The sequence below is a fragment of the Camelus dromedarius genome, chromosome 21 (genome assembly GCF_036321535.1).
Source record: "Camelus dromedarius isolate mCamDro1 chromosome 21, mCamDro1.pat, whole genome shotgun sequence".
Lineage (NCBI taxonomy): Eukaryota > Metazoa > Chordata > Mammalia > Artiodactyla > Camelidae > Camelus > Camelus dromedarius.
Genome location: NC_087456.1, coordinates 17982844 through 17996485, shown reverse-complemented (window position 1 = coordinate 17996485; position 13642 = coordinate 17982844). Strand labels below are relative to the sequence as shown.

The 13642-nt window shown below is 43.3% G+C and overlaps 2 protein-coding genes across 7 annotated transcripts in view; one reads left to right on the top strand and one right to left on the bottom strand.

Annotated features, from left to right (window-relative positions):
- The window catches only part of LOC105099334 (uncharacterized), a 109552-nt gene extending 98750 nt beyond the window's left edge, over positions 1-10802 (bottom strand). For all 3 annotated transcript variants that reach the window (XM_064477238.1, XM_064477241.1, XM_064477239.1), the window contains exons 1-3: positions 10366-10802; positions 8794-8964; positions 5987-6170 (exon numbers count right to left, since the gene is read on the bottom strand). In XM_064477238.1, the coding sequence (XP_064333308.1) occupies positions 5987-6170; positions 8794-8964; positions 10366-10708 (698 nt within the window). In that variant the 5' untranslated portion in view covers positions 10709-10802. The remainder of the gene's footprint in view (positions 1-5986; positions 6171-8793; positions 8965-10365) is intronic.
- The window catches only part of AKT3 (AKT serine/threonine kinase 3), a 210645-nt gene continuing 207363 nt past the window's right edge, over positions 10361-13642 (top strand). For 2 of the 4 annotated variants that reach the window (XM_064477233.1, XM_064477232.1), the window contains exon 1: positions 10361-10411. In XM_064477233.1, the coding sequence (XP_064333303.1) occupies positions 10379-10411 (33 nt within the window). In that variant the 5' untranslated portion in view covers positions 10361-10378. Of the gene's footprint in view, positions 10412-11271; positions 11524-13642 lie in introns of those variants that run through there. The other 2 variants (XM_064477235.1, XM_064477234.1) reach the window with 2 other exon arrangements.

Below are 13642 nucleotides of genomic sequence, written 5' to 3'. Positions count from 1 at the left end.
TTTTGTAGGAAATCTTGATGAGGAAACTGGTAATAGCATTATCGATAAGAAATACAACTGGCAAGCAACAAACCGTTTATGGATTCACTTTGGATGGTGCCTTAGAAATCCTGAGATTGGCCCAATCAGATAGAACAGCCAAATACATGCTTGCTAGCTCTCGAAACCTTACTGCTCTAGGTTAGTTTGCGAAGTAGTGAAAATGAGTATCAGAAGTAGAACTATATTAAACATGAAATCTGTAAAATATGACACCTGAAATAATCTGTCTAAAATGTAAATGTTTCTTAAATCTCATTCATTCTCAAAACAAACGAAATCTTACCTAATTAAATTTCTTGCTATGGAAAAAGCTTCAGAGCCATCTCTAACTTGGGACTAAGCCTGAAAAATTATCTCAAAGGGTAATTTGGGATGAAATGAGGTCAAATTAAAGTAATTTAAAAATAGGCACTAATAAAAATAGTGTCATCCTTACCAACACTTCTGCAAACCTATAATAGATGTTTTGATATGTGGATCCATTTAGCATACTTATCTTTTGGTAATAAAATGTAATTAAGTTAATGGCAAAACTAATTTTAGCAAAAAGCTGATGCAGTTCTTCTTTGTAACAGAGCCAACACTCTTGATTCTTTATGAATCTTTTGAATTAAGCCAAAAATTTGGAGAATAAGGAACAATGACTTAAATCTAATGACTGGGAACCTGAGTAGATTCCGTTTGTGATTCACTCCTTCTCTCAGGCAGGAACTGCTTTACATGTAGGACTGAAGTTCATGGACACTTTCGAAATGTTGGAACCATTATATTTTGCTGTAGCTTGTATTCCACGTCATGTTTACTTTTCACATTCCTTGTCACTCTTGCCATTTCTTACCTCCAAAGCCACCCAAACACTAAAAACTGTTTCTTGACCACTTCCCCTCTTTCCTCGTGGATTTGGATCTCAATTCAAAAATACACACAAAAGATAAGCATTGGAAGAGAAAATAGCAGCTTTACGTTAGCACAAGTTGGGTTGGAGAATGTGCATTTAGGCCTGTAGACAAGTCAGCTTGCTAATACTTCACCCTCAAACCAGAGAACCACAGGCACACCTGGGGGGTAGGCCTCTTTTGGCATGGGGGGCAGGGAGCAAACTTGTTCCCCAAACAGAGGACCTGAGAAGGAACTAAGTACCTGCAGGAAGTTTTGGGGGAATGCCTGTGGGGGAGTGAAAGACATAGGACTGGACAGAGGGTAGAGTGTAGCACAATCACATCTAAGACTTCAGCTGATCCTGTGTGTGCACGTGTGTGTGTGTGTGTGTGTGTGTGTGTGTGTAATGGAGGGTGCACTGGGAGAGCGGCACAGGGGTCTTGGAGGATGCATGGTCTTGTAGACTTGTCCTGAACTGAGGCAAGGAGCTAGACCTTACATCCCCGTCTGAAGAGTCATTGCGAAGAGGGTGTAATCTGGGGTAAATCTGCTCTCTCAGTAGAGGGCAATTCCTGGAAAGGGGACTTAATTAAGAAGTGTCAATGACCAACATTCTGAGCAGCTGGAGAAATGTCTGCTTCAGTCCTCAGAGGAGGGGTTGCAGATCTGGGCATAATGCCACTACAATGTTGAAGGAACTCAATCAAATGCATGACATATACCACCTTCTGTTCAAGGCACTAAAACACAAGTTATGATTCAGTTTTCATCCTACATGCATCCTACAAACATTGCCACTTGGCCCTTCCTCTTTCATGCCAGGAAGCACTGATGCTATCAAATTTGTCCCACCCATCTACAAAACTCTTATCTATGCAAATCCTTTCCATGTTCATGCTTATCTTGGAGAAGTACCTACCTTCAATTCAAAGCTTATCCCTTTATTTTTATTCACCTCCCACATCCTTTAGAATCACTCCTTGATATATATTTCCCCATCTTCATTTTCAATATCTTTCCCTCAACTAGTTCTTTTTGCTTTCCCCATTTATATTCTCATTCTTTAAAAAAAAAGTCTCATCACCCTGGATTCCCTTCTGGATACTCCTCCTCTTCCCTGTCAAACCTTTTCAAAGAACAGAGTGGTCTGGTAAAAATAACACTGGCTTTGGTGTAAAACAGACCCTGGTGTGAGTCCTGGCTTTCCCCCTGCTAGCCTGGAAAAGTTCCTTAATCTCTTTGAACCTATTTCATCACTTATAAGGTGGGAATGGCAACTCTGATTTAATGAAGTTGTAATGAAGGCTAGCTGTCATATGTCATAGAATAGATATGGTCAGCATGAATTTAATTTCCCAAATTCAAGTAAAGAAATGTAACTTGATTTCTAGAACTGGATGTTATTTCTATATTGAATCTCCATTTGGTCAGGTGGGTTAGGAACTTTCTTTCTGGGGTTGTGATGAAGTTCTAGAGAAGGCAGTGGGGAGAATGGCTCACGCACACGGTACCGACTGACGAGAAGAGAAAGGGCTACTGGTCTCACTGTACACACTACCGTCCTCTGAGATGCTGGTCATCTCAACTGCCCTTTGCTGCTGAGCTGTCCCTTGGTCCCTTCAGTGTCACTTGCCGATGTGCTGACCCTGCAGCGCTGATCCTGCACTGTAGTCGGGCTTGGGGATCTTAGATGTCTGCCTAAACCTCAGAGATCCTGGTTGTACAGGAATTGCTGTGTTGCTGCCCGGGCCACACTGGGCCCCAGGAAGCTCTGCGGGGCCTGAATGCCTACATGAACCATAGGGACAAGTCAACCTCTGGTCCTTCCCTCCAGCCAGGCTCTCACAGAGAAGGAAACATAACTTTCCTCTTTTTTTGGAATCCTGAATGCTGTCAGGTTATTCACTCATTTCGCGCTTAGGCTGGCCCCATAGGACAGGGTATAGAGTTAGCCCTTCCCCAGAAATCCACCCAGCCACTCCTATACTCCTTTCCCCCGCTGGCCTGAGGAGCTTCCTCGTGGGGATAGTGGTAGTTCTACAGAGTGCGTGAAGCCTTGTTTTCGGCATCACATATTCTCTCAAGTTTGCTGTCTTAAGCCCTTGAGTCATTTCCACAACCCCCTGAAGGCTAGACTTTTGAAACTGAAAAGCCAGGAAAGGATTCTTTTTCCATAAATCTGCCCTGCCACCTCTTTCCTGAGGCAATGATCTTCCAGCTCTCTAAATGGTGAGAAAGTGCTAGGGGAATCAAAAACCAGAAAACAACGGTTAATATTTCAAAATAGTGTCCTGTTACACTTCAGTAAAGTGCCAGAACAGAACTTAGCCCATACCAGATTTCAATAAATATTAGTTCCTATTCCCATCACTCCACTATCCCCTCTTCCTCAGTTGTCTACTTTCTCTTTAATCAGCTTTCAGCCTTATTACTTTTATGAGATGACTCCATAAGAGTAAGCAGTGACTCCCCAGTTGTAAAATTCATTAGGGACTTATCAGATTTTCTGTCTCTTTTATTTGACCACCTCTGCAGCATTTCTACTGGCAAATACATTCCCCCCTTTTGAAACTCTCTTTACCTTGGCTTTGATCATTTCTGTTCTCTCCTTACTCATTCGGCTATTTTTTTTTCTCCATTTCCTCTGCCCTCAAGTATTGGTGTTTCCTAAGGTTCAGTTGTTCCATCATGCTGCTGCCTGCCATTTACCCCTCGCTCTGATGCAGACCTATACCTTCAGGCCAAGTCTTTTAGTCAGACCTCCATATTTGCAAATCCCTAGATGCCTCTGATATTCAATCAGTTAATTCCTGTAGAGTGCTTAACACAGTGCTCGGCACAGAGTAAGTACTCCATCATGTTAGTTCTTGGGTTTATTATTATATCTACCTGAAAGCCTCACAGGTCTATGCCAATTTGAATGTCAAAAAATGGCTCATTTTCTCTTTTCTCCCTCATAACCTCGCCTCTTGACAACCCTCCTCCTCAAAATAAGCAGTAACAACCATACTGTGTGAATGCTCTTTCACACACACACACACACACACACACACACACACACACACTCCTCCTCCCAGGGCTAGAAGAGCAGAATTCTGGACATCATCCTTCATTCCTCTTCTCCTCACTACCCCTCTGCCCATCTGCTGATCATTCTGCTCTGATGAGTCTACATCATAAGTTACTCTAGAGATTCTTCCTTCTCCTGCTCCATTGTTCTTGCATAAATATAGGCTCTTGCTTTTTCTCATGATTTCAAGCCCAACTCAAATGTCTTCATGTCGCTGAAACCTTCCCTACACTCATTTTCTTTTCCTGGGGTCCCTGGTGTTACTCTCTCTTGCTTTTCTCTGTGCTCCTTTCACTACCTGGAGTGTCTCCCCATCTGATCAACGTCTGACCTCATTGTAAGGCTCAGCTAAAATGCCATTAACCTCTCTTTAGGTTGATGTGACTGTTTCCCCCTCATACTACTGTTAATTATTCCGTGGTGTGTTCTCTTATCCCTTTTTACATCTTCCTATTCTTGCACTGATTTGAATTATAGCTGCTTATTTATGTTGGTCTTCCAATAGGTGAAACATCTTGAAGGTGGGCACGGGGTTGCACTCATCTCTCTCTCTCTAGATCTTGGTATAAAGAGTCAACATGCGTTTATGGAATTAAGTTGAAATGAATGTTAAAATGTGAACAATATGATCTGAGGAGTAAAACATTTCAGTAGAGATGACAGGAGGACTAGGCAAATATGCCAATAAGCTTTATGAAACCTTGACTGGAGATTTCAGGAAAAGAGCTTATGATAACCCATCAGTAAGAAGAAAGTACATGAAGAGTAACAAAGTTGGGGACTTTGCCTTTTTCTTCATTCTTTGTAAGTTTTCCCTTATTGATCATCTAAAGAAGTTTTTGCTTATCAAAAAGATTTCCAGATGTCATGTAACTTGAGGACCTTCTCAGATGTTTAGAAGCAGACATCTATAAGGAAGTAACTTTTCAGATAAGAGATAGAAAGAGATCTTCTGTAGGGAAGTGTGACGTGTTTAGTCAATTGTTATTCTCTGATTTGTATGCTCAAGTCCCCCAATAACATTGTGAATGGAACAAGATTAAGGGGTTTAAACTAGATACTAAAGCTTAATCATTTTCTGAATCTTTCATACTTTGATATAGAACAAAGGAAGGCAACTCATCTTTGGTAACCACAGACATTAAAGGAAAATCAAAGCAGACTTACACTGTTTAAAAAAAAAATCCATCTGATTTGAGATTCATTCCAGTATCCAGGGGTTTTCATAGCTCAATGTAACTTAAGCCCAAGAGACCAACTCTCAGTACAAATTGTACTTCCATATTTTTATTTTTGATTTTGTGGCATACTTATATATTGTAGGTTCATTAGAGATAAAATTTCATAGTGTTCAACTTTAAATTCTTCAAGAAAAAATTTTAAGAAACTAACCAAGGGCAAGAACCTACATATTTAATATCATTTATGTGGGTAACAATGTATGAAAAAGACAGTTTTGGTCACATATCTGTCAAACAAAAATACTAAGAAATGTAGAGAAAATACTATTTTAATTAATTTTGTGCCTTGAACACCTGTTAACCTCAATACTTTTTTTTTTTTTTTGGTAATAGTTGATAATTCTTTTTAATACATGTGAGCACACATCTAAATAAGAAACAGAAAATATTTATATCACAGAGAGAATATGCTTTTGGGGGGGCAGTAATTAGGTATTTATTTATTTATTTGTTTGTTTGTTTGGCGGTACTGGGGATTAAACCCAGGACCTTATGCATGCTAAGCATGCACTCTACCACTGAGCTATAGCCTCCCCCACCACTCCGAGAATATGCTCTTTAATAAGAATTTAAAACAAGTTTCAACTGAGATCCCCAAACACAAAAAGTATGAAATTTCAAGTTAGGTAACTATTTCGAAGGAAATATTTCAAAGCCTATTCTATGACTCAAATGCTCTTACTCACTTTAAAAATATAAAATGTTAAGAGAGGAGACTTGTGTGAGGGATTTTACTAGGGAAGGTTGAACTCACCTTCTCCAACTGGGAGGGGATGGAAGATGCTTCTTCAGCTCATGCCAGAAGGCTTCCATGGGCTTCCGTGGGATCTTGTAAAGGGCTTGGAATGTGTCAGTTCCCTCAGTGAGGGTATTCTGTGGACACTGGGAAATTAGCGGCTGTACTACTTCTGTGGCAGAACCAAGAGGGAGAGAATGGCCTGCAAAGCAAAGGACACGTGAATGTTTTCCATGGCCCAGATAAACTTCCATGGGAGACAAGGAGCTGATCAGAAGACCTCTGCCAGAGAATGAGAGGAGTCCAATAGGGAGACTCCAATAAGGCTGAGGAAACAGATATTAAAGGGTGATCAAGAGCAGGCAACTAAAGAAAAGGTGCACGACTCATGTCACAGGGGCTGCAGTTAGAGAAGCCCAGAAGCGACTCTTCAAAGAGCCCCTGGAGATCCGGCCTCATGCCAGCAGCTTCACAGGCCAGCAACGTGTACACACCTGTGCATAGGGGCCAGATTTAATGCTCTGCTCTTGCTGTCTTGAAATTCTTAATTTATTTCTCAACAAGGGGCCCAGCATTTCCATTCTGCACTGGGTCCTGAAAATCCCATGGCTGGTTTTATGTGTCAGGCAGAGAGAGGGCAAAACTGGATTATAACAGTATCAGCTAGGTAAGAACTATTTTGTCCTTCACCAAGAAACTGACTTGGGGAGTGGAAGAGGAAAACAAGATGGAGAAATAGAGAAGGTGAGCTCACCTGCTTTCCCCATAGAGTCTTGAAATCTAGATCAAATTCAGTGTTTTGATTAAAATCTAATTTCTGATTGAGATAAGTGTTTGCTACTGATTTGAGATGTTTGCCACAGTTCTGTCTAGTAACTAAAGATCAACAGAAAAATTCTGATGCTGAATTCCCTCCTACTATAAAAAACTAGTTATTATTTAATGACATTACAAATCCAACAGTTAGATGACTTTGTAGTGGGTTTTTTAAAAAGTCAGGTGTAGATGTGAACCTTTCTGATTCTGAAAATATTTTCATTAGCAGAAGTTGTGTTTTAAAATGGATGGGGAAACTTTCTGGAACAGAACTGTATTAACATGAGATAACTGAGGAAGGACTTGAGGCAATTAACTAGGTGAGGGTTGTAAATTTACTGTCATTGTTTCGTTGCTAGCTGTTCTGTTGAAAAGTTCAGTCCCCACAAAGCAGATTCTAAAACAGCTAGCAATGCATACCACCTCAAGAAGTTAAAATTACATCTAAGATGAGGCTCTGGGATTACAGCATGTATGTATTAGTATTATTGCAGACCCTGATTTGCCTGCACAGTTAGAATAATAATATGCATGCTTGTTGCTTTGGAATTAGAACATGAATTCTAGGTCAATGCCTCATTAACAATTATTTAATTGTGGTCAGTAATTTTCTGTGACCCAAGTGTTCTGAAATATCAAATGTAATATCCAGAGATTGCTTAAGATGCTTAAAGAGAGAACATGACAATATGAATGAAAAAATTTTCATTCACACTCTAGTAACATAGCAGAAAAGAAATCTGACAATGAAATAAGATTAAGATTTTCAGAGGGCTTTCAGCATCCCAGTTGCACATGGCACCATATTAGTGGCACATCCGTTCCTCAGGTATATGCATGTATTGCTAATACAGACCTGTACCTTAAGAAAGATGTCTGTGAAAAAGAGAAAAAGACAGTAAGTATTGATAACTATTGCAACTATTGTACTCTTCTGCTTCTTATACCTGGGTTTAGACTATGTTCATTTGGAAATTGCTCTATTAATCATTTAGGGATATTCATTAGTTACAGCTATAGACTGAGCATGGTTAATTCAGAAACCAAATATAGCGGAGACTGACTGACTGTTCATCAAACCAATTTCTTTTCTTCCTGGGTTAGACTCCATTTCATGGGCTGCTTTGAAGTTTGGTGGCTTCAGAGGAATGTGAATGAAAGTGATGTGCACAAAACCTCCCTTTAGTGACCCTTCATGTTTTGCCCCTCTTGGCCTGCTTGATGTTGTGGTTTTATGTTGAACATGTCAGCTCTAACATGAAGGAACTTTATTCTTATAAGTGCTTAGAGGAGACTTGCCTGCCATTCAGAACTTTACATGGATGAGAAATACACTTCTATTATTGTGTGTGAGGATAGACTTTTGTGTTTATTTGTTGTACCAGCTAGTGTTATGTTAACAAACATATTCACATTTATGGTGAAGGAATTTTAGCTTGACTACTCACTATATTTTGAATACTAATATTACATCACATTCAATTCTCATAATAAGCTGTTGAAATAGTTGTAACTGTCATTTCACAAATGAGGAAATTAAGGCTTAGAAAAATGAAGAAACTTGTCTGAGCCCTAACTTCTATGGAGAGAAGATCTGAACTCAAGTCTCCAAGTCTCCAAAGTGTGTTCAGGATCTTTCCAACCAGACATCCCAAGAGGAGAGTACTGTATAAAATGCACATAGGACACAGATTTATTTGTCCATTTGTTCATTCATTCATTTAACCAACAAACACTTACTTTGTGTGTACTTTGTGTCATGTTCTATTCTAGACACTGGAGACAAGAAACCCTTGTTATTAAGGCAGAGAAGTAATAACTTGATTTTTGTTTCCTGATACTCTGAAATTCTAAATGTGCCTTCCAGTTTAAGTTACTCCCAAGAAATGATGGAAGTACTAAGAAATAGCTCTCAGTATCTAATTTACTCATTGGTAGTCAAGAAGAGTGAATGCTTTTCTTAAGACGCATAAATTACTATTACTGAGAGATGTTAGCCTTAAGAATACCTGGCTTAGCAAAGAATGAGGGTTTTCTCTCCAAGGAGGGACATTCCTGTCCTGTTGCTCTCCATATTATTGGAATGTGATGACAATGAAGAGGAGAAATCAGCATACACTCTGTGTGGAGTACCATCATACAACAATTGGCAGAGTCTGCTAAATTCAGGATGGCCCTGTCTAAGAGAAAAAAGTGATACTATTTAAGCAAATAATAGTTCTACAACAAATAATAATTCTATAGTAAAAACTGACAGAAATTTATGAAATGACTGTAACAGAAGAGCAAAATACAGCAGAAATAAAAGTTCACAACTTTTCAGATACATGAAACCCAGAGTAAAGAATCCATTGTAGTTTATATAATACTTACTTTTAGGGTTTAATCCAACTAAGATTTAATACAATCTGATGAGACTAGGCGAAATATTTTGAGGCAGTATGGCTCACAAGACAAACTTGGTTCTCACAAATATGTTGATGTTAAAATTGGAAACAAATGAAAATTGTAATTGAGAAGAGATATATAGTCAGTCAGAATACCATACAACTCTCAGAGTTAAATATTTAAAAGAACTAAAAAAAAAAAAAAAAAAAAAGACACTCTTTTTAGTGCTGGTGTCACTAAAAAGTAAGAAGTGGGTTGGGTTATTATAGAATAAAAACCGGACTCATTTTTGTTACACCCAAGCACAAAGTCTGTAACGGAATCATTTTACCAACAGGAACTGTTAGAGGTCTGATAATGATGGTAATCAACTTGTATCTGTTTGTAATAAAAATATTTTATACACAGATATACTGAGTAGAATTAGGATTTAGTCTATATTTATTAATCAGTTCATGACGCGCTGGGAAATACGGGAAAAGGAGAAAAGCAGCAATTGAAGATTTTCTGGTGGATTGTGTCTCTTAAAAAACGGCAAATTTTGTTTTGGAATGGTCAGAGAAATGTTTCCCTTACAAATGGAGAAAATTGACTTAAAAAGCCCTTTTCTTTCTTCCTAGGTTTCGTATGCCTGTCTGTAATCCCAATAGATGAGCATTTCGTATAGACGTATAAACACAACTCTCTCTATAAATACCAGAGATAGAGTATAAAAGAACGGCTACCATCCCAATGTTGTCAGGACACGGAAAAGCAGAGTAGAAAGTGCATGTCAGGAAGAACAACTCTTCCACGGAAAGAAGCCAAAAGCACTAACAAGAATCTTACACTGGGAGAAATAACAGGTACACCAACAAGGCTAGAGCCACATAGCGAAATAATACGGTTTTTAAAAAGTGTTCCAGAATTGACAGTACATGGTGTCAGAAAAAAAAAGCTTCTTTTATAACTTTATGGAGTATGACGAATGGTACAAAAAAAAAAAAAGACCATTTTGCCAAAAATCGTCTCTCCATTACAAATATTCTCAGGAACCATAAACTTCAAAAGAAAGAAACGGTATCTTCGTAGTGAATGCAACACATCATGGCTTCTTCAAAGTCAATAAACTAATCTTTCTAAAATGTGTGAAATGTTAAGATTGAATTACGACGCTACCGCAAGCTGTATACTATGTGGCGGTGACTGCTTACAGGAAGCTCTGAGATGGCCTTCCGAGAGGTGTTCTTGGAATGGACGGTAAGGTCTCCCGGGAGTCAGCAACCGTGCCAGGCTTTGGACTGACCCCAGAGGTGTTGAGGGGTGGGGTCGGTTCCGGCCCAGCTCCAAGCTCTCAGGGTCGCGTCTCCACATGGCACCGCCCACCTCGAGGGCCTCAGGTCCCGGCCCCTCACGAGCCCGACCCGACCTCCCCGGAGGCGTGGCGGGCCGGAGAAGAAGCCCCAGGCCCGGCCTCGCGCGGAGGAGGGCAGCGAGCCTCCGCTCCCGGGCCTCGGGTGCCTGCCACGGGCCACGAGGGTGCGGGGGAAAACCCATAACTTCCCGCCCAGGACGACGCCCTGCTCCACGCTCCGGTTGGGGGGTGTTCTCGCGAGAGGAGAGGGGGCGCGGGCCGCCGCGGACTTGGGGGCGCAGGGAAGCCCGTGAACGAGGGCCCCGAGGGAGGGGGCAGAGGCAGCGGGCCGGCTCGGGACGCGGGGAAGCCGCTCCCGCCAGTCGCCGAGCGCCAACCCCTGACGTCAGGAGTTTTCCTCAAAGTCAACAACAAGCCCCGCGGCGGCGAGAAACGATCCGCGGCGGCCCCAGGGAGAGGAGGGGGCAGGGAGGCGGCGGCGAGGCCCCCGGCGCGGCGCGGCCCGAGAGGAGGCCACAGAGCCCCCGACCTGCGCCAGGCCGCCGGGGCCCAGAGCCTCCGCCCGCCGCCGCCGCCGCCGCCCCGCCTCGCCGGCGCGACCAGGCCCCCGCCCGAGCGGAGTTTTCTGGTGATGAATTGAATTTGTAGCCGAGATCCGATTCCCACGTAGAGTCTCCGCCCCCTCCCCCCCGCCGCCTCCCTCCTCCCGCCGCCGCCGCCGCCGCCGCCGCCTCCGCCTCCCGCTCCAGCTCCGCGGCCCGGCCCGGCCGGCTCCCTCCCTCCCTCCCCTGCAGCCCGCCGCCTGCCCTCCAGCCGGCCGTACCGGGCTCCAGGGGGGCCAGAGGCTCTGCGGGGTGGGGGGAGGACAGGAGGGGAGGAGGAGGGAGGGGGACCCCCGAGTCGCCCCCTCTCCTCCCCCCGCCCCCCGGCTCCATCCTACGCCGCCGCCGCCCGAGCAGCTGCGGGGCCGCCGCCGCCGCCGCCGCCGCCTTTGCAGGTAACAGCCACCGCCCCCGACTTTCTCGCCCCCTCCCCGCCGCGGCCGCACCCCCTCCGGGCCCCCTTTAGGCTGGGGTGGCGGTGGGTGGGTGAGGCGGGGGCGTCCGGCTTGTCATCTCGCCGGGGGCGTGGGCGGGGTCTGGGTCGCTGGGGTCTAGGGTGTGGGTGAGGAGGCCGGGGATGCCCGACGCGGACGGACCGCACCCCTCACTTTGCTGGGGAAGCCGAGGCGGCAGTGCGCGGGGGCCGGGGAGGGTCTTCTCGGCCTAGCGGTGCGGTCCGGGTCTGGGCCGCCTCGGCCCGGCGCCTCCGGTCTCTGCGCCACTCTCGCTCCCGCCCCTCACCCTCCCCGCCGGCCGGCGGCGTGGGGAGGGGGCCCCGGCTGGGCCTGGGGTGGCGGCGGGGTTATGTAACGCGGGGAGCGCCTGTGTCACGGCGTTTGGGTGGGGGAGGGGGCTGTCTGCGCGTGGGTGGGGGAAGGCAGGGATGCACCGACTCCCCGGGGTCTCCTCCTCCATCCCCCCCACGCCGCGGGCGCACAGGAAGAGACGGCACTGGTGGGATGGGGGTGTGTGGGAGGTGGGGAACGCGCTTGTCTGTGTTTTTAATAGTAGTGGGGTTTTGATCCGCTCGGGAGTTGTGTGCTAAGAATAGAAATGTGCGGAAGATGCTGGCTTTGGCGGATCCAGTGATGCTGTCGCTGCTGGCGGCGGCGGCGGCGGTGGCGGCGGCGGCTCTGGCTGCAAGTAAACAAACCAGTCTCTTCCTCGTCCACCTCCTGCGCATCGGTCTGCATCAGCCATGATGCTATTGGGGCCCTTCGGAGCCCAGAGTTGAAGCCGAGCTGGTTGCTGTGTTCACCCTCGCTTATAGGCGGGGTCACCCCTTGTTTGGGATTTCCCAGGAATCTACAGTTAGGCTAGTTTGAATCTCTTTGGGGCCAGGTTTTCAATACCAGTATTTACTGTTTACCTTCTGAAAGCAGAGGAAATGCTTACCCTTTAACTCATGGCTGGAATGCTCACATTTCTTCCATCGAAATAATGTTATGCAAATAAAACCAACTCATTTCACTAGTGTGGTAATTGATTGAAAGCCCAGTAGTTTGTAATTGATAACGTTTCCAAGTAGAAATTCAACAGTGAAACCTATGTATTTGTGTTGATTAAGTACTAGTAGTAATAAAATGTTCACTTTTTTTTGTTTATCTTCAAGTTAAGGAATGTGAAGTGATGATTTTTTGCAGTTAATACGTTGCCAGCTGCCTCAAATTATCAATTTAAATACATGCCCCATATTTGATAGAGATAGTCATTATCTTTTAGTGAACTATACTACCTAAATCATTTAGTGTCTAAATCATTAGACAACCACTGGGTTTTGGTTTTGGTGGATACTCGTTAAATTAGGTTATACATTGTTAGAAAATAGTTGAAAAAGCCAAAGGAGGAGGAGTCCCATAAAGATGGTTTAGGAAAATTTGTCGTAAGAATTTGTCATTGTGAAAGGTGTGTAAATGAGTAGGAATATTCCTGGAGGTGGTTGTCTAAAACATGAAAACATCTGTAATTAAAATATCTACTTATTGGTGTTACTCATTTTCCAAGGTATATAACTGAATGCACAATTATTTGAAAGATACATCTCAGGACTGTAGTTTTGTTTTGTTTTGTTTTGTTTTTGCCAATACAGAGCCTTGACTTTGAAAGTTTAAAAACATGAGGCTGCTTTGAAGATCTGCTTTTTGTTTTTCTTACTAGAGTTTACCCCAATATCTTTGATTGGCTTGAGTTTTTAATTTTAAAGTGAGGGAAGTGCATCACACGAATGAGACATTATGAGAATATGGAGTTAGGTGAATGTAGAGTTTTAGTTTTATGTTTGTATTGTATATTTGCAGTATGTAGTATATTCTCTTAAAGTGTTTAAAAATAATATCTTGTCTAAAGTAATTCTGGAAAAAAATTATAAAACTGTAATTTGTATTCATTTGTCCTCTACATTTAGATTTTCTATAATGATTAATGACTTGTTTTTCAACTTAAAATTGTTTAGTTTGACTCTTAGTTTAAGTTGTGTATGTCAGAATATTTAAGGGTTTTGCTTTGGACTTTTTT